This window comes from Pseudophryne corroboree, chromosome 4, assembly GCF_028390025.1.
Source record: "Pseudophryne corroboree isolate aPseCor3 chromosome 4, aPseCor3.hap2, whole genome shotgun sequence".
NCBI lineage: Eukaryota > Metazoa > Chordata > Amphibia > Anura > Myobatrachidae > Pseudophryne > Pseudophryne corroboree.
The window spans coordinates 368959745-368979995 of record NC_086447.1 but is presented as its reverse complement, the minus strand read 5'-3'; the positions used below and the strand labels follow the sequence as shown (position 1 = coordinate 368979995).

The 20251-nt window shown below is 45.5% G+C and overlaps 1 protein-coding gene across 1 annotated transcript in view; it reads left to right on the top strand.

Annotated features, from left to right (window-relative positions):
- CAPN10 (calpain 10) overlaps positions 1 to 20251 on the top strand; it is a 158842-nt gene that overhangs the window by 64200 nt on the left and 74391 nt on the right. Inside the window, exon 6 of the mRNA XM_063916574.1 lies at positions 11060 to 11226. Within this exon, the coding sequence (XP_063772644.1) occupies positions 11060 to 11226 (167 nt within the window). The remainder of the gene's footprint in view (positions 1 to 11059; positions 11227 to 20251) is intronic.

The window sequence follows — 20251 nt, the reverse complement described above, 5'->3', positions numbered from 1 at the left end:
CCAGTCTTTGTTATTGGGCTCTAAAGTGTTCCCTAGGTCTCTGATGTATTTCTGGCTAGCAACTAAGTCTTTCCTAGGGTCAGGGAATTCAGACACTATGGTTCTTAATTCCATTCGGGAAAATGGGCTGTACATGGCAATGTTCCTAACAGGAGTGATTCCTGTGGTGTCAGTTTTCCCATTTGGCACTGCTATTACCCTAACAGGATTAAGTCTACTAACATCATTCTGTGTAGATTCTACAGCCTGTGGTGAAATGGTTTCAGCATAGTGTATGGTGCCGTACTTACCCGTTGATACGACCTCACCTATCCCTCCGCTAGGGGCTTTTGTTACTAATCTCGTGGGTGGAGCCGTGCCTACTGTTGTCTCTGCTATGGTGGCTGCTAGAGAGAGCGCTGATATTGTTGCCGATTCGTTCTCTTGATCACACTCCTGGGGAAAGTTCAAAACAGGGTACAACTTGCACGGGTTAATACTTGCATTAGTTAACTTATTAACATTTACACAGTTGCTAAGTGTTTGTTTGTTACACCCTAATGCGTCATTCTCCGCAACCAATTTCTCTCCTGATATGTATGGTGGCGGCGGGGCCGTGGCTATCAATTTCTTGATAGGATTAGATCCCGCCGCCAGAGCCAATCCTCTCTGTATTTCACCCTCCTGTTGCCATAACTGCAAATAATCATAATGTTGGATTCGTCTCTTTGTTGATTTAATGAGACATATCCTCCTCCTTAAATTTTGCAACACTTCTGGGCTAAAGCTACCTACTCTTGGGAATTTCTCCCCGTCATGTACTGTCATTCTCTCCCATTCATCACATAAAACCTCTGTATGTAAACCATATTTTTCACACATTACATACCTTGCCGACCCGACTGGTCGGTTCACTGAATCAACCCGAACCGAGGTTGATCGCCCCCTTCCTGAACAATTAGCCCCCATAACTTGCAGGCGTTGCTTTCACCACCTCTGACCTTCAATCAGGGTCTTCAGCGAACCCTTACAAAAACCAAAATGTTCACGATAGGCTGACGGTGGCGGTTTACCGAGTACCCCACTCACTCGCCCACGCCGACCAATACGACCTACACACTGCCTTAGCGCTGGCGTACTCGACCCAGGGCCCCTATGAACCTCTATTTACTGGAACATGCGAGGGATATCCGCAGAACACTTACTCTTTCCAGTAACTATTGGTTGTTGGACAATTCCTGAGTGACCAGCGAACTTCCCTTCAGAAAATAAAAAATTACACAAATCACGTCAGAATGTACAAATAGTTTTATGACCGGTTTCGTACACAAATGGTACTGGTCAGACTAACTAATGCACACAATTACGTGCGGTACAATCGTTTAGCACATAAGCAACTAATCTTATGTACTGAGCGACCAGTGGAATCGAAAATTTCGGCTGCGAATTCCTTCAGCCAGAGCTTTATTGGCCTATATGGGTTTTGCACCAACCCCCTGGGTTGTGCCCTTTTCTCTTATTTATAGCAGACTTCTTTGTCTGCTGTACCTGGACCTCCTGGTCTGTGCTTCAGTATGACCTCCTGGTCTACTATACTCTACTGCTCAAATTTTATATTTAACAAGGGATGCCTCCCTCGCCACCATGTACGACACTTACATGCATGTACCTCTGCGAGAACTCGACTTCTTGTGGTTCAACCTGGAAAATTGTATAAACTTATACAAATCACTCACTCACCACATGTACACTTTTGTTTCTATTTCTGCGCAGAAATTTTCTTTAGACCAGATGTGTTGTGAATTTGGAGAAGGATCTGTTAATCTAAATTTCGGACACTAAAATAGACTTGCGCTACTTACCACGTTGCCACCTTTCCGCCTGTTAAACTAACACTAGCGTGTGATTTGAGTTACGTGGGCGTACCCGGACGCTCCGTTGCGTAATATACGCTGCGTGCGTCGGCCTTTGAGTTGCGTACGCGAGTCTCACCCTTTGTTAGAGACACGTGTACGCAAAGCAAATATCCACCGCAACACACCTAACACGTTTATCAATGTAGATGATCCTCGATCGTCTACCGCGCACCACACCAATCTCTCCTTATACCTTAGGTAGAGTTGCGTGTGGGCTTTACACTTTATCCCTTAATATATTACTTTTACACTAACTATGAAATAGCGACAAATCTCTCTTAGCACGTTTTATCAATTATTAAATGGCAAACAGGAGAGTGATATGAGAATACGCGAATGAAAAAAAAAAGAAATGCAGATATGTGCGTGCGTACGCAAGACAGAAAATAAACAGTTTTAAAAGACACTAGCGTTTTGTTCTTACCTCCGGTTCCGGATTCCTTCAGCACCCTTTACTAAGCGAAGCAGACGCTTATCCAAACAGCACTACGAGGAATATGATCTCCCGCCCTTTGCTGCTGGATAATGTCTGCTGAAATTACCTAGCAGAGATATGTGAAGGACGGACGAGCCGCCAATTGTTAAAGCTAAATTATTTATCTTACTTAAAACCCTTTAAGAGGTCTAAGAACACTGTACGCTATTGACGTATGGAGTACCGTAAGGGTACGCACGTTGCGTAACAATCGCTTAGCCGTAGTCGAGATGCTCAAGCGTTACTTTCGCTCACGGCCAAGAGATCACAGGCAGGCACGCTATTGGCTGCCGACTAACGTAATGATTTGCTATAGCGATGCGAACGCTCGAGACCACGAGGAGATCACCAGCGGCGCAGACGCTCACAATGTTAAACCTTTGTAACTATACCATAAAACAGTGTATTATGCAGTAAACCTTGGTGCAGAGATTGAGTGTAGATGCAACACCGTGTAACCTTATTAACTTAAAAGCTGTTCGAGCGTCACCGACGCTCTGAGAATACTTAACACTATAAGAAGTACACAAATACCGTGCTTAGGGTCTAACGCCTAATATGAATGTTATACTTGAAAAAGAATAATACAATTACAAGTCATACACTACAATATAACATAAACTAACTAATCAGATAACTACACAGTAAATACAATATAATACAATTACGTTTTAAGGGAAAATGAAAGAAAAAGGAGAAGAGAGAGAGAGAGAGATATGGCCCATAATAACAAGAAAGACAATATGATTGCGGAGAAAACTTACGCACAAAGGGGAACGATCGCATGCGCCTCTGGACATCCAGCTCCCGATTATCAGCAATGAGAACCGTTGAAGAGTGAGCTGGATGTGATCGTCTTGTCTATTTATGCCCCACACACAATACAATTCAATGGTCCCTACAATCTCATTGTTCATTGGACACAGGAATTCCTCCTCGCATTATAACAAAAGGTCATAGGTTGATTTATACAGGTGGGCTGTGTCTACTTCCAACTGCTCAGGTGGGTGGGAAACTAGGTTTCCCGCCGCATGGATAAGTAAGTGCAAATAATAGTAAATGGACATAAACTTCTTATGTCCATAACTATTCGCACGAGCGATTAATCTGCTTCAAACCAACACCGGAATATTGCTAATTAAATACTCTTCCGATGGATACTAAACACCACTGTATTACTCCTGTCTGACCCTTCGTATCAAACAATGAGGGATCTCTCTGTCCATGAACATGCTATATTAACCAAACTTTTAGATTCTATCAAAGGGACCATAATCTACAAAATACATTATATAGTAAAAATATGTTATGAACGAGTCGCCCGCTAGACGCACACAAACTCTACCGTAAATGCGCATATCGTGCGCCTGCGGGTGCACGCGACTGCGAGTATGCGCACGCACGGGAGAGTGTACGCATGCGCAGTGAGGACATGTATGAGGTGCAAATATGGCAGTGTGCATCGTGATATTTTTCTGACTTTGACACATCCAATGCAAAAAAAATGGCACTCACGGGACACGTTACATATGTGTCAGTTGTTGCTTTGAGCCATTGGAGGAACATCACATCAGTAAATAGAGGTTGAATCCATTTTTGAGCACTCCCTTACCTGACCGTCAGAGTATCTGATTGACTTCTGTACATTAACTTTTTATAGAAAGCCAGATCACTGTGATATGGATAAAGAATCACAGGTCCCAATAATCAGCCCAGAGTATCTGTACTAGATACACATACAATTGTTTTAAATTTTAAGATCTACATAAAGGTCACTGTGATATGGATAAAGGATCATTTGTCTCATTTACCGACCCAAAGTATCAACACTAGGTATACGTCCACAATTGATGGTCAAAGTAATATCTATTTTAGTGGTTCCCAAACTGTGTGCCGTGGCTCCCTGGGGTGCCTCTGGATACTTGCAGGGGTGCCTTGGATTGGTGGTTCAGGACCAATTCAAATTATTTATGGTCAATATAATAGGCAAAACTAGTGCTAGTAGCTGTCAGTCATAAAATATGGGGACAAACAGAAGCAAATCTTGTCCCTCACCACACAATTGAGCCTAAGGATGACGTATAAACACAATCTACTTTAATATTTCTTTATAAATTTCTCAATAAGAAATCTTTGGCCTAGGGGTGCCGTGAAAAAAATTCTGATACTCTAGGGCGCCGTGATTCAAAAAAGTTTGGAAACCACTGATCTATTTTAAAGATATACCCCTGATAAAGTCTCGGCACAATACGATATGCGTTGGGTTATTTATACAAGTGTTATCCCCAATCCTCACAACAAGAAGTGGGGAGAGGAATCTCTGTCAAATACGATTACTACAAACCACATGTATAATTTTATGTGAAAATGTTTTTAATAAATGGGAAGGCTTTAAGGAGCTTTAGTCCATTAGAGACTTTTTGAATAATATATTTAGTCTATTAGAGATTTTCTGGATCATATATTTACTGGATAATACAGTATATTTATTTATTAGTGCTATTCCGCAAACTATGGTGTCGCATTTGTACCGGGAATACCTCATGGAAGGCATTACCACCCACAGTTGTTAACAAGGCACTGTGCAGGCTGGTGGTAGTTCCATAGTGGTGTGTTCAGAAGGCATGGGTGAGGTCTGCTGGTCCGCCTGAACACGTCATTGGCCACTAACCGCATGACGTAGTGTTTGGTAACAGTTTGCAGCCCTTCTTGGACTTCATGTACCCCCACAATGATGGAATGTTACAGCAGGATAATGCACTGTGTTATTGCTCCAAATTTGTCCAGAATTGGTTTGAAGAGCATTCTGGAGAGTACAGAACAATGATGTGGCCAACATGTTCGCCCAACATGAACCTAATCAATCATTTATGGGACATTGTGGAGTGTTGAGGAATCTTATATTATATTAACATCAGGTGTGGCAATTGTTGAAAAGGGGTCTCTTCAATAATAATATGTGTATATTTTATAATATACGCATATAATATATATCTGCAAATATATTATGTCAGGCTTACCAACTAGGTGGCATATATATATATATATATATATATATAAAATATACATTTCTCTTACGTCCTAGAGGATACTGGGGTCCATTTAGTACCATGGACGGGTCCACTAGGAGCCATGGGCACTTTAAGAAATTGATAGTGTGGGCTGGCTCCTCCGTCTATGCCCCTCCTACCAGACTAAGTTTAGAAAATGTGCCCGGAGGAGCCGATCACGCTGAAGGAAGCTTTTGAAGAGTTTTCTGCATTTATTTTATGTTTATTACTTTCAGGCAGGGCTGGATGGCACCAGCCTGCCTGCTTCGTGGGACTTAGGGGGGGGAACGGCCCAACCTCTTGAAGAGTTAATGGTCCCCTTCCCCGCTGACAGGACACTGAACTCCTGAGGGACCTAGTCGCAAGCCCATCACGGCGAGCGTACAGTCCCGCAGCACGCCGCCACCCGTAACAGAGCCAGAAGAATGAAGAGTGGTGAGTACTGAGCCGGCGTCCCGGCTAGCGGGGCGCCGGCCATTATGGCGGCATGAGGGTACGGAGACGCACGTCTTCTAAACGGGGGGCGGAATGCATCTCCGGACACAGTACACAACTGCATCCCCGTACACAGTACCCATACTGGCACAACAGCCATAAAACAGTTTTCTCCATTTTAAGCACCAGATTCCTCAGCCAGTATAAAAAAAAGTGGGAAGACCGTGCCATTGAAGGGGCGGGGCTTCACTATGAGAGGATCCAGCAGCTCACCAGCGCCAGCAGTGGACACAGACGCTGACTGACGGGGATGCTCAACTCCTCCAGTTGACTCCAAATTACCTCAGCGGTACCAAGGGGTCATAGCGGGGGAGGAGCGATTACTAATGTACTAAGTCCCCTATCAGGGTACTTAGTCTGTGACCCGGCTAAGCTTGGCATTAGCGATAAGGGCGCGGTGGGGGCTGCCTCCAAACATCTGTCTCTCCCTGAAGGGCTCTTTGTGGGTTAATTGTGCTTAACCTTTCCTCTGTATGTGTGTGCTGTCACATTACATTATGTCAGTCAAAAAGTGTGTGTCTTGTACCGCAGAGTGTTCCTCTTCACCAGGGGGCTCACTACTGGGTTCTCAGGGTTCACAGACTAGCGGGGCTGAACCAGAATGGGTTAATTCTCTTAAGGGAATGATCTCAACTCTTTCTACAAAATTGTCCCGCAATGAGAAAGAGACGCAATACTTAAAACAGACTGTGGATGAGTTTATGAACAGACACTCAGTACCCAAGACAGCGTCTCAGTCCCCTCCCGTTTGTCTGCAATAGTGATCTCTGGCCCATATCCTGTAGTCTGACTCTGATGCTGACAGGTCAGACATGGAGGGGGGGGGGGGGGGGGGGAATGCAGTTCTTTCACAGGGAAAAAAGGCTATCAGAGATGTTCTGCATATTCCTGATAAGGTGTCAGAGGAGTGTGAGGAATCTTATTTTAATGTAAAAAAGAAGTCCTCAGTCACTTTCCTGCGTCAAAGGAATTGAATACCCTTTTTGAAGAACCATGGGTTAATCCTGATAAGAAGTTTCAGATCCCCAAAAGTTTGCTCTCATCTTTTCCTTTTCCTCTGGAGGATAGGAAAAAATGGGAAAATCCACCGATAGTGGACGCATCTGTCTCTAGGCTGACACGTAAAATTGTATTGCCTGTTCCTGGTGCAGCCTCCCTGAAAAACACGGCTGATCGTAAAATTGAGACTACATTCAAATCACTGTACATAGCTGCTGGGGTGGTCCAAAGACCCACTATTGCATGTGCGTGGATCACTAAAGCCATTGCAAAATGGTCAGGTAACCTAATTGAGGGGTTAGATTCCTTATCTAGGGGGGATGTTGTCTTACTCCTGCAGCATATACAGGACTTTGCAAACTTTATGGTGGAAACCATAAAGGAAATAGGCGTGCTTGACGCACGCACCACCGCTATGGCAGTGTCGGCAAGCAGAGGCTTGTGGCTACGGCAGTGGACTGCTGTTGCGGATTCTGGGAAAGGCGTGGAAGGCCAACCATTCACAGGAGAGGCCTAGTTCGGAGATGAATTAGACAAATGGATCTCCACAGCTACTGCGAGTAAGTCTACATATCTTCCTTCTGCAGCCCCTCCAACCAAGAAGACTTATTCAGCTTCTAAGTTACAGTCCCTTTGGACGGCCAAGTTCAAGGGCATATCCAGAGCTGCTTCTACGTCCTCCAGCGGCGCAAGAGGTAAACCACGCAAACCAGCAACAGCAGGTGCTCAGGAACAGAGCTCAGGATCTGCTTCCTCAAAGACTTCAGCATCACGGTGGACCGCAATGCCTGGAAGGCTGTCAGGTGGGAGCTCGCCTACAATTCTTCAGTCAAATCTGGTCAAATTCGTACCAGGATCCCTGGGTCATAAATCTTGTTTCCCATGGATACAGACTGGAGTTCAAAGAGCTCCCACCTCTCAAATTCTTCAAATCAGGCTTGCCAGTTTCACAAGAGGCAAGTATAACTTTACAACATGCCATCCACAAACTGGTACAGACTCGCGTCATTGTTCCAGTTCCACCTCATCAGCTAATCCAGTCGATGGTTCGGGATGTCCTAAAGCGAACCCAGATATCGGTGCATCTATGCATTTGCCTTCTGGGGAAAATGGTGGCCTCTTACGAGGCTCTTCAATACGGAAGGTTTCACGCAAGACCCTTCTAGCTCAATCTGTTGGACAACTGGTCCGGATCGCATCTTCACATGCGCCAGAGGATCCATCTGTCACCAAAAGCCAGGATCCCCCTTCTGTGGTGGCTACAGACTTCTCACCTCGTCCTGGGTCGGAGGTTCGGAATTCAGAACTGGATTTTGCTAGCCACAGACGCAAGCCTCGGAGGTTGAGGAGCAGTCACTCAGGGGGTGCAGTTTCAGGGAAGATGGTTAAGTGAGGAAGTCGTCCTTCCAATCAACATTCTGGAACTCAGGGCCATATACAACGCCCTTCTGCAGGCCTCACATCTTCAAGATCCGGGCCATTCAGGTCCAGTCGGCCAATGTGACGGCAGTGACATACATAAACCGACAGGGCGGAACGAAAAGCAGGGCAGCAATGTCAGAGGTGTCATAAATTCTCCTCTGGGCAGAGAGAAACGCTGCGTTGTCAGCAGTCTTCATTCCGGGAGTAGACAACTGGGAAGCAGACTTCTTCAGCAGACACGACCTGCACCCGGGGGAGTGGGGACTTCACCTGGAAGTGTTCAGGTGCTTGACAAGTCGATGGTGATATCTACAGATCGACATGATGGCCTCTCCTCTCAACAAGAAGCTCAGCGGTATTGTTCCAGGTCAAGAGACCCTCATGCGGTGGCGGTAGACGCCCTGACGACTCCATGGGTCTATCAGATGGTGTACGTGTTTCCTCCACTTCCTCTGATCCCAAGAATTCTGAAGAGAATAACGGTAATGGTTCAAGCAATTTTAATTGCTCCGGACTGGCCAAGAAGGGCCTGGTATACGGACCTTCTGGAGATGATCCTCGAAGATCCGTGGCCTCTACCTCTTCGCAAGGGTCTATTGCAACAGTGCCCGTTCGTCTATCAGGACTTACCACGGCTACGTTTGACGGCATGGAAGTTGAACGGCTGATTCCTAACAAGGTTATCCCAACTATGATCTGAGCCAGGAAGGGGTTAACGTCTAAGCATTACCATCGTATTTGGAAGAAATACGACTCTTGGTGTGAGAGCAGAACATTTTCTGTGGTGGAATTCCATCTAGGACGTTTTCTTCTTTTTCTACAAGTAGGAGGGGATGTGGGCCTACTTCTCGGCTCCACAAAAGTCCAGATTTCGGCCTTGTCCATTTTCTTTCAGAAACAATTGGCTTCTCTCCCTGAGGTTCAGACGTTCTTGAAAGGTGTTCTGCACATCCAACTTCCCTTTGTGCCTCCCACAGCACCTTGGGATCTCGATGTGGTGCTGCATTTCCTCCAGTCGGACTGGTTTGAGCCGTTACAGGAGGTGGACGTAAAATTTCTTACGTGGAAGACCATCACACTGTTGGCCTTGGCTTCAGCAAGACGTGTGTCGTAGCTGGGAGCTTTGTCTCACAAAAATCCCTATTTAATTTTCCATGAGGACAGAGCTGAACTCCAGGACTCGTCAGCAATTTCTTTCTAAGGTGGTGTCTGCGTTTCACATCAACCAACCTATTGTGGTCCCAGTTGTCACCGACACCTCTGCTACTTTAAAGTCTTTGGATGATGTGAGGGCTTTGAAGGTGTATGTGAAAAGAACAGCTCGTCACAGAAAGACGGACTCGCTGTTTGTTCTTTATGATCCCAGTAAGATTTGGTGTCCTGCTTCAAAGCAGACTATTGCACGCTGGATCAGACTTACTATCCAGCATGCTTATTCCACGGCAAGTTTGCCATGTCCAAATCTGTACAGGCCCATTCTACTAGGTCAGTGGGTTCTTCCTGGGCGGCTGCCATGGGTGTCTCTGCTTTACAGCTCTGCCGAGCAGTTACTTGGTCAGGTTTGAACACATTTGCAAAGTTCTACAAGTTCAATACTTTGATCTCTGAGGACCTTCAGTTTGGTCAATCAGTTCTGCAGGGACCTCAGCACTCTTCCACCCGGTTTGGGAGCTTTGGTACATCCCCATGGTACTAAATGGACCCCAGTATCCTCTAGGACGCAAGAGAAAATAGGATTTTAATTACCTACCGGTAAATCCTTTTTTCGTAGTCCGTAGAGGAGATTGGGCGCCCGCCCAGCGCTTTGTTCTTCCTGCACTGTTACTTGGTTAAGTAATGTTGGTTCAGCCATTGCTGTTCCTGTTCCAAGTTTGGTTAGCTTGGCTTTCCTCTTGTTGTGTGTGCTGGTTCGGAATCTCACCACTATCCTTCTATCGAAGTATGTCCGTCTCCTTGGGCAGTTTCCTAGACTGAGTCTGGTAGGAGGGGCATAGAGGGAGGAGCCAGCCCACACTATCAAATTCTTAAAGTGCCCATGGCTCCTACTGGACCCGTCTATACCCCATGGTACTAAATGGACCCCAGTATCCTCTACGAACTACGAGAAAAGGATTTACCGGTAGGTAATTAAAATCCTATTATTTCCATCCTGTTCACTATGGTTAGAATCACCTTTTATAATGAATTATATTTTAATTCAGACAATATGCATTACCCTAATATTATATATAGTGCGAACAATTACCTATATGGCAACAAGAGATCCATTCGCACCTAAGATCCTGCACTTACAAATATCAGGTAGCTGTTGGACGCAATCCGGTTAACATCTCATTTGACCACTGAAGATGTAGACAAAACCAAATGTGCAGGGAGTTCCATGCATTGCCAGCAGTCCATAGCCTAGACACATGATCAGCTGTTTATTTATTTACTGGTTTTCTGTAACCCTGATTAGATGCTGAAGTGTTGTTTCTCAGACTTCCATTTCTAATAATGTGATTAGCTTTTTTTCCTTCTGTGTTTCTCTTCCATTTTTTAAATTAAACCCTCAATTAAATAAAGTATGTAAAAAAAATTATCTTATTTGTGGATTGCTGTATTTGAACAACATGAGAGTTGAATATTTGTGTCAGTGGCTGCAATTATTTAGCATTATTTAACATGTAACATTGATAATATTCACAGTTCACAAATCCAACCCTTCTTATCTTTATCCTTAGTAGTGAAAGATGGACTTTGATAGATGAGACAGAAAGTTCACTGTTTCGGTCTCAAATCCAGGATGGAGAATTCTGGGTGGAAAAAGAAGAATTCTTGCGGGAGTTCAATGAGGTTACTGTGGCATTTCCAGTGAATGAGAAAGAACACATACAAAGTTTCTGGACTGGTGAGTGAAGGTAATTCTAGTGTAAAACATGGTTCCATGATCCCAACCAGTATGGACCTAAGAAGACAAATAACACAATTATTGTTTCAGGTTTGTTCGAGGAGACCCAGATGGGTGAATTCCCAGAATATTACTTCAGCAAATAACTTGAATATATAATATGAATTTATTGTATACTTAGCTAAGGTCATTGGTCAATTCAGCAGATATTCAAACAGCAATCACATCAGCAAACTCAGGAGCCCAACCCTCTGCGACTAGAGGCTTATTCAGATCATCCTGGTACTTTCTGCAGTCAGTGTTTTCATCCAGGCATAAGGCTATTTTAACACTGATTCCATTTTACAGTATATAAGCTGGAAACTCCTGAATAAGCAATTTCATTGGTATAGAGGTCAAATTAGGAAATATACATAAATGCTAAAAAAAAACAATAGGGGGCACTGTTGCGTCAGTTTTGAGTGTTAGAAATAATATGTAAATGCAATGTATCACAAAGAGTATATAGATATAAAACGCAAGGTGAACTATATTGTCCCAGGATTAACTCTAATGTTGACATACAGATGGAGCGTCGCTCATCTAGCCTTCTCTGTTGCGCCTAGGTGCACCAAGGTTTATTAGCATTAGCCTTTCATTTTGTTCTCAGGTGCAATACAATACAGAGAGAACAATACAGCAGGGGTTAAGTCATTACAGCAGGGGATTTAAGGGCCCCATACACTAGGATGATAATGCCCGATTTCATCTGATTTTCAGGCATTCTTTATTATCATTATTGAATTAATTTTGTTTCTTTTTCAGAGTTTTTGTTTGTTTTTGCATATCATTTCCTTCATAATTTCACTTTATTAATATTGTACTTTTTTTTTTTTTTTTACACCCTAAATAGAAGAAGCCCACAAACCGTTGCAGCATACAGATCATTAGTACAGTTCGACATTTTATATTTACTACAGCTGCCTAACTATAAAAGTGTGGTCTGCAGGTACAGTAAGAGGGATCTTTCTCTTTCATCCACTAGGGGACACTGGAGTCCTATACAGTAGGGGTGTGAAGCCTTGAACCGGAGGTGTGGCACAATCTAAAATTAGCATTGTCTGCACAGCCGGCTCCTCCCCCTTCACATCCCTCATCCCTCAGTTTGAAAAATTGTGCTGGAGGCAAAATACGTGGAGCAACTGAGCTCCTGACAGAAAAATCTAAAAGGGGCTGCGTAACCCTAATAAAGGGGGAACAAAGCTACCTAAATCCAGAGAGACAAAGATCCTTATTGAAGGGACCTGCATCTCTCCACAGGAGATCCTCCATAAAATAGTGAGTACTGGTAAAAACTTAGACTAGGGTCTTCAAGTTAGTAAAAGTTTTTCGTTTTTTTTCTCCCCTCACTCTCTCTCTTACTCGCGGTTAAATGCTGTTTTAAAGCCCCCGTTTATACAGAGGGAGGCAGGGCAGACTGACAGTGGCCGGCGCGTGGGAGCCCCAGTGCAGCGTTTCCCCCAGCCTGATTTCCCTGTGAGCAGAGGAGGGCAGAGCGGCGCGCTGCACAGTACAGCCGCTACGGAAAAAAAAAAACCCAGGCGCCGCTACGGAAGACAGACCCGTCGCGCACGCCAGCCGGCGGGTCTGCGGTGCGCGGCTCAGCAGAACTGGAGGTAGATTAAGTTCCCACGGACAGGCGCTGCTACGGGAGACGGACCCGTCGCGCGCGCCAGCCGGCGGGTCCGGAGCGCAATGCAGGGCTCTGCAGCACAGGAACAGCGGGACATAGAAAAGTTAATCCCGCAGAGCAAGCGCAGAATTAAAATGTAAGGCAATACTGCACTTACATTTAGTGGGGGCCATATTTTTTTTTTTTCTTTCCGTTTTGGCGCCAAGCTGAGGTGAGGGATGGGTCCTCCTCCCCCCTCCCCTACAGTAGTGTACATAGGGGAAGGTTTATTAATAAAAGAAATAACTCCCCCTGCTGCTCGGCCTGGATAGTGCATGTATTCAGATAGTTGAGAGAGAGTTAGGTAATAGCTCCCTCTGCTGGTGAAATGTATATATAACAACATATGAGGATCTCCTGAAAAGTAATCAAAATTTACAAATTATATTTTCAAGGGACGTCTGTTTCAAAGATCCCGGAGAAAATACACGGAAGCAAGCCAACTCTAATATCGTAGCTGATTTACAGTTGGGGTGTGAGGGTTGCGAGTCGGCTGGTGTTTTATTTTATTTTTAATTTTTGGCCTGTTCCTTTTCTAGAGAAAGAGGGGACGGGTAATTCCAGCCGGATCCAATACCTTCGTTTCCGTCATCTCCCAGTCTTTCTCTTCCTAGTTTAAAGGGTGAAAGCGCTGCGTAGTACCCGACTAAGGGGTTTTAAAAAGAAAAACAGCATGTCTAAGGCTACCAAGACCTGCTATGTTTGTACGAAATGTAACAAGAAGAGCACGCGGGTTGGCAGCTCCGGGGTGTGCGACTCCTGCTTAGACAAGGATGCTCCACCTGGGAGCAGTGCTCTGAATAAAGCATGGGAAGACAACCTTGCGAATAGAATCTCCAAGGAGATGGAAGAATCCCGCAAGCAGCAATCAGAATGGGCTGCGGGATTCTCAAAGACGATGGAGGAATTTCTCATCAAGTTAACGCCACCCGCACACGCGGAGACGAGTGTGCGCAGGGCTGTTAAAAGAACTCTTCCTATTATACCAGAACCTGAGGAGGAAGAGGGTTTTCTTCTGGAAACGGAAGAAGGTGAGTTAATTGAACCCGTCCTAGACGCCGATTTTCCTGAAGAAGATTCGGCGATCTCGGGTTTGGATTCCTTAATTGACGCGGTAAAGGACATCCTAAGCTTTAAGGAAGAGGAAGTCCGGGAGCCGGAAGATTTCGATTTGTTCGAATCCCAAAAGCCGCGGGCAGCAGTGTTCCCCATTCCTAAATCCCTCCAATCTCAGATGGAGGAAGCTTGGAAACAACCTGACAAACGTTTTCAATTTCCGAAACGTTTTCAGGTAACTTACCCCATACCTAAGGGTGTAATGGGCAAGTGGGAGTCGCCACCGGTAGTGGATGCTTCACTAGGAAGATTGTCAAAGAAGACAATCTTGCCAATTCCTAACGTAACTACTTTAAAGGATGCGTCCGACCGTAAAGTTGAAACGGCGTTAAAATCAATATTTGTAGCAGCAGGTGCAGCGCAGAGACCTGCGATCGTCTGTGCTTGGGTCAACAAGGCCATGGGTGCATGGTCCGGCCGTATTGTACAAGCTATTGAGGAGGTAAATAGCTTAGAAGAGATTACACAGTTGGCGGAACACATTCGAGAATCTGCTTCATACTTGTGTCAGGCTTCTAAGGATATTAGCAGAATAGCATCGCGCATATCTGCATCGGCCATATCAGCTAGAAGGATTTTATGGCTCAGAGAATGGCAAGGAGACTCTGACACCAAGAAGGCAGTAGAATCCATCCCCTTTGGGGGTGAGATGCTGTTCGGACCAGAGTTGGACAAGTGGATTTCGCAGGCTACAGCGGGGAAGTCCACCTTTCTGCCGACTCCTTATACGAGAACCGCTCCACAGACTAGGAGGGGTTATTCGGGACCAGCATTTACTTCGTTTAGATCTCAGTCCTTTCGAGCCAGAGGAAGGGGTTTCGGTACACAAGCACGTGGGGGCAGAGGTAGAGGCCGCTCACAAACCGCAACCAGAAAGCAGGATAAACCTGCTGACAAGACCGTGGCATGACGGCCTCCCAGCTCACCTGGGGTCCCCCTTGGTGGGCGGCCGACTGGAAGGTTTTCAGGACATCTGGGCCAAAACCTCACCAGAACTTTGGGTGAACAACTTGATCTCTCAGGGATACAAGCTGGAATTTCAACAGAGACCTCACAGTCAGTTTTTTACAACAGGATTGCCTCTGTGTCCTCAGAAAGCAAGGGCACTAAGGGCGGCGATTCTCAAATTGCTACATGCAGAGGTCATTATTCCGGTTCCCGCTTCTCAGAGAGGAACAGGTTTCTATTCCAATCTTTTTGTCGTGCCAAAACCAGATGGGACGGTCAGACCAATACTCAATTTAAAAGTTTTCAACCAGTTTTTAAGAGTCTACAAGTTCAAGATGGAATCAATCCAATCAGTCATTGCAAGCTTAGAGCCAGAGGAGTTCATGGTATCCATGGACATAAAAGATGCATATTTGCATATCCCAATCTGGACTCCTCACCAGGCTTACTTACGGTTCGCACTGGTGAAGGAGCACTACCAATTCCGGGCATTGCCATTCGGTCTAGCATTAGCCCCAAGAATTTTCACGAAGATCATGGCGATCATGGTCGCAGGACTGAGACTGTTGGGGGTCACGATAATTCCTTATCTGGACGATTTACTGATAAAAGCTCCATCTCAGGATCGACTGCTCAAGGATGTTCAGACATCACATCAATTTCTAATTCAACATGGTTGGATTGTCAATTTCAAGAAGTCCAACCTCATACCGACTCAACGGATTCAATTCCTCGGTCTCATCTTGGACACGGTTCTATTACGGGTGTTCCTACCAGAGAACAAGGTCCAGGACCTACAGAGATTAGTGGCTCAGGTACTGAAGACGCAAACTGTTTCTCTGCACCTCTGTGTGCAACTTCTGGGGAAGATGGTAGCGTCGTTCGAAGCTCTCCAGTACGGCAGACTTCATTCACGATCATTCCAAATGAACCTCATTGCTCAAGGAGCAGGCTCACACTGGCTCCTCCATCGGAGAATTCGACTTCAACCACAAGTACGGGTCTCCTTGATATGGTGGTCTTTACACAAGAACCTTACAGCCGGCAAGAAATGCGGCATTTGGGATTGGAAGATCTTGACGACGGACGCCAGTCTCAGAGGTTGGGGAGCTGTCCTAGACGACCATCAGTTTCAGGGACGGTGGACGCTACAGGAAAGCAAATTACCCATAAATATCCTCGAACTAAGAGCAGTCTACAATGCCCTTCTCTTAGCAGAAGACCTAGTCATGAATCAGAACATCAGGATTCAGTCAGACAATGTCACGACGACGGCTTACATAAACCGTCAAGGAGGAACAAAGAGCAGGATGGCGTTAAAGGAGGCCACAAAGATCTTGTTGTGGGCAGAAAAAAGAGACATCATTCTCTCCGCAGTGTTCATTCCAGGTGTGGAGAACTGGGAAGCGGATTACCTCAGTCGCCAGGACATGCATCCGGGGGAGTGGTGCCTTCATCCACGGATTTTCAACATGATTGTGAGAAGATGGGGTCTACCTCAGGTGGACCTAATGGCGTCTCGACAAAACCATCAACTGCCCAGATATGTGTCAAGAACTCGAGACCCAGCAGCAGAAGGATTGGACGCATTAACACTTCCGTGGTGTTACAGAAGGGTTTACATATTTCCACCATTCCCACTCATACCCAGGGTTCTGAAAAGAGTAAAGCGGGAACGAGTGTGGGTTATTCTAATCGCACCAGATTGGCCCCGCAGGAGTTGGTACACCGACCTGCGAGGGTTACTTGCGGAAGATCCTTGGAGGTTACCTCAGAGAGAGGACCTACTATCTCAGGGACCGTTCCTGCACCCCGACCTAAACAGGCTGCGTTTGACGGCGTGGCTATTGAAACCAGGATCTTAAGAAACAAAGGGATCCCACGAACGGCCATTCCTACAATGATTGCCGCTAGGAAGCCGGTCACAGCCAGGCACTACTACAGGATCTGGAGACGGTACATGGCTTGGTGTCAGGAAAGAGGATGGAATTCATCAGACTTCCATTTATCGCGACTTCTACTGTTCCTTCAGGCCGGTCTAGAGGGAGGATTCAGATTGGGCTCTTTGAAGGTTCAGATTTCGTCTCTCTCAATTCTTTTTCAACAGCGGCTAGCATCCTTGCCAGAGATTCAAACCTTTTTGCAAGGGGTTCTGAGAATTCAACCCCCTTTTCGTCCTCCCACGGCACCATGGGACTTAGGTTTGGTGTTAGAATATTTGAAGTCACCGATTTTTGAGCCGTTGACAAATACAGACCTGAAATATCTTTCTTGGAAGGTCACGGTATTACTTGCCTTGGCTTCGGCTAGGCGGGTTTCCGAGTTGGGAGCCTTATCCTTTCTTAGCTTTTCATGAGGATAGGGCGGAACTCCGTACAAGAGCAGACTTCCTTCCGAAGGTGGTGTCGGGGTTTCATGTAAACCAGCCAATAGTGGTCCCATCTTTCCAGGGTCTCACAGATGAGGACGTGTCCTTGGATGTGGTTCGAGCTTTACGGGTATACGTACAGGTTACGTCATCTTTCAGAAAGTCGGACCATTTGTTTGTTCTTTATGATGGGCCAAAGAAGGGTTGGCCGGCCTCTAAGCAGACTTTGTCCAGATGGATTAGACTTGCCATTCGGCAGGCTTATATTTCCTGTGGCAAACAGGTGCCGGTGCAGACGGGTGCTCATACTACCCGATCAGTGGGTGCCTCGTGGGCGGCTGCCAGGGGTGCTTCCACTACTCAGCTTTGCAGAGCGGCAACGTGGTCTTCAGCCCACACGTTCGCAAAATATTACAAGTTTGATACTTTTGCGTCCAGAGAATCTAAGTTCGGACGTTTAGTTTTGCAGGCCACCGACAGCACTCCCTCCCTGGGGGAAAACTTTGGGACGTCCCCTACTGTATAGGACTCCAGTGTCCCCTAGTGGATGAAAGAGAAAAGAGGATTTTGGTACTTACCGATAAATCCATTTCTCTGAATCCTCTAGGGGACACTGGACGCCCGCCTCGGTGCTGTCAACCTGCTGTGTTCAAAGTTCTTGTTTTAAACAGTTCGTGCAAACAGCGTTAGTTATTCGGTTAAGAGTTCTTGGCCGCTGTTTGATATGTTGTACGGTTCGGTTCCTCGCCATGGGCTATAGTGTCATATCCTATTCTCTCAGTCAAATTTTTCAAACTGAGGGATGAGGGATGTGAAGGGGGAGGAGCCGGCTGTGCAGACAATGCTAATTTTAGATTGTGCCACACCTCCGGTTCAAGGCTTCACACCCCTACTGTATAGGACTCCAGTGTCCCCTAGAGGATTCAGAGAAATGGATTTATCGGTAAGTACCAAAATCCTCTTTTCCCATAGGAGAAGGGTGCGGTTTGGACAGCAGGAACATTGCAGAGAGGGTAGACCGAGAGTGCAGATGTGCTTTGTGTCTCAGCGTGCATTGCCCAGCTGGGAACATTTTCTGAGCTCACTCTATACCTATTCCTAAGGGTGTCTATTTTCTATGATTTATTCCCTTTGAAAGAGACAACCTCATTTGACCACTGAAGATGTAGACAAAACCAAATGTGCAGGGAGTTCCATATATAAGATGTAGACAAAGCCAAATGTGCAGGGAGTGCCATATATGTATAATTTTCTCCCCGAGCAACTCCACTTGCCACTCTTTCCCTTTTATTTGATGATTTTGAATGTCCAAGAAGAGAGGAGGAAATTAACCACGTGATTTGGCTCCCTGTATGATGCAAACCAGGGACAAGTAAGCCCCCTCCCTCTATTTGCATCTCCAGTCTTTATTATCATTATTTAATTCATTTTTGTTTCTTTTTTAGAGTTTTTGTTTTGCATATAATTTCCTTCATAAGTCCACTTTATTAATATTGTACTTTTTTTTTTTTTTAACCCTAACTAGAAGCTCGCAAACTGTTGCAGCATACCGATTATTTGTACAGTCCGATAGATATATATATATAGTCCATGGAAGCAGCCCGGCACTCCGCTGTCCCCGTAGGGGTGTCGCTCCAGTGCCCTCCTAGGGGTATGGTGGCCCCAATATGCAGAAGAGAGGGTGACGGCGGCACTCAGAGTCTTTCACAACGAGGTGAATCAAAGCAAATAGTGCATTTATTGTCAACGTTTCGGGGGACGAACCCCCTTCCTCAGGACACTGCAAACTAGTGACAATACAGTGAAAACAACTTAAATACCTTACCTATCCCGGGTCCCGGCGTCTCCGGTCACGTCCGCGCCGTTCAGTGTATGGAGCCCGCACTTCCGGTAGCGTGTGGCATGCGGCGCCCGGAAGTAGCGTCATCCCGCTACACGGACCCGCTGATGACGTGGCTGTAAACAGAGGGGAGCTGGTTACCATGGAGACGCAGCGCAGCATTCCAATGCCGCGCCGCGTCACGTGACACAACAGTAACATTAAAAACATTGTAGAAAGTGCATACAATACTGTGTATTACTAAAACCAAGTGTTTTAGAACACACTGCTGCATAATGTGATCAACTAAACAATAAAACACATAAATAAATATGTATATATTTGCAAGAGCTACCTGCTAACATCGGCCATGTATAACCACTGGTAAACCTCATTAACAGAGTTAATCCTGCGATAACAGATCAAGCAAAGTGACCTGCATTAATCATATATTATAAACATCGCGTAATGTGCAAAATGTTTCAATGCTTGACATATATACTGGTGGCAGCCTAGACATGCAAATGGAAACCTGTGATATCTACAATCAGATTAAAAAAGTGATATACTTCAAAAATACTGACTATAAAAATTTATGGTACTCTAGAATGTATGTTAAAAAAACAAAATGACGGGCTTCTGGAGCAAGATGTATTTAAAGGAAACAATGTAAATTAAGTTGTTCATTTAGGCCTCTGGGGTGGGTGGTATCTAATTTGAAAATCCAACGGGCTTCCAGTTGGAGTAATTGACTCGCTCTATCTCCACCTTGGGGGGACACAGGGATGTGGTCCACAATTTTATATCGGATTGCTGCCAAATTATGGCGCATCTGTGCAAAATGACGGGCGACCGGTTGGTCGCTTTTGCCGGTATTAAGGGCGACCCTAATGGCAGATCTGTGTTGGGCCATCCGTTCCTTGAAAAGGCATTGTGTCTTACCAACGTAATACAGGCTGCAAGGGCAAATCAGAACATATATTACAAATGAAGAGCTGCAGGTCACAGGCCATGAGATGTTAATTTTTCTCCCTGTGTGTGGGTGTAGAATAAAGTCTCCCGT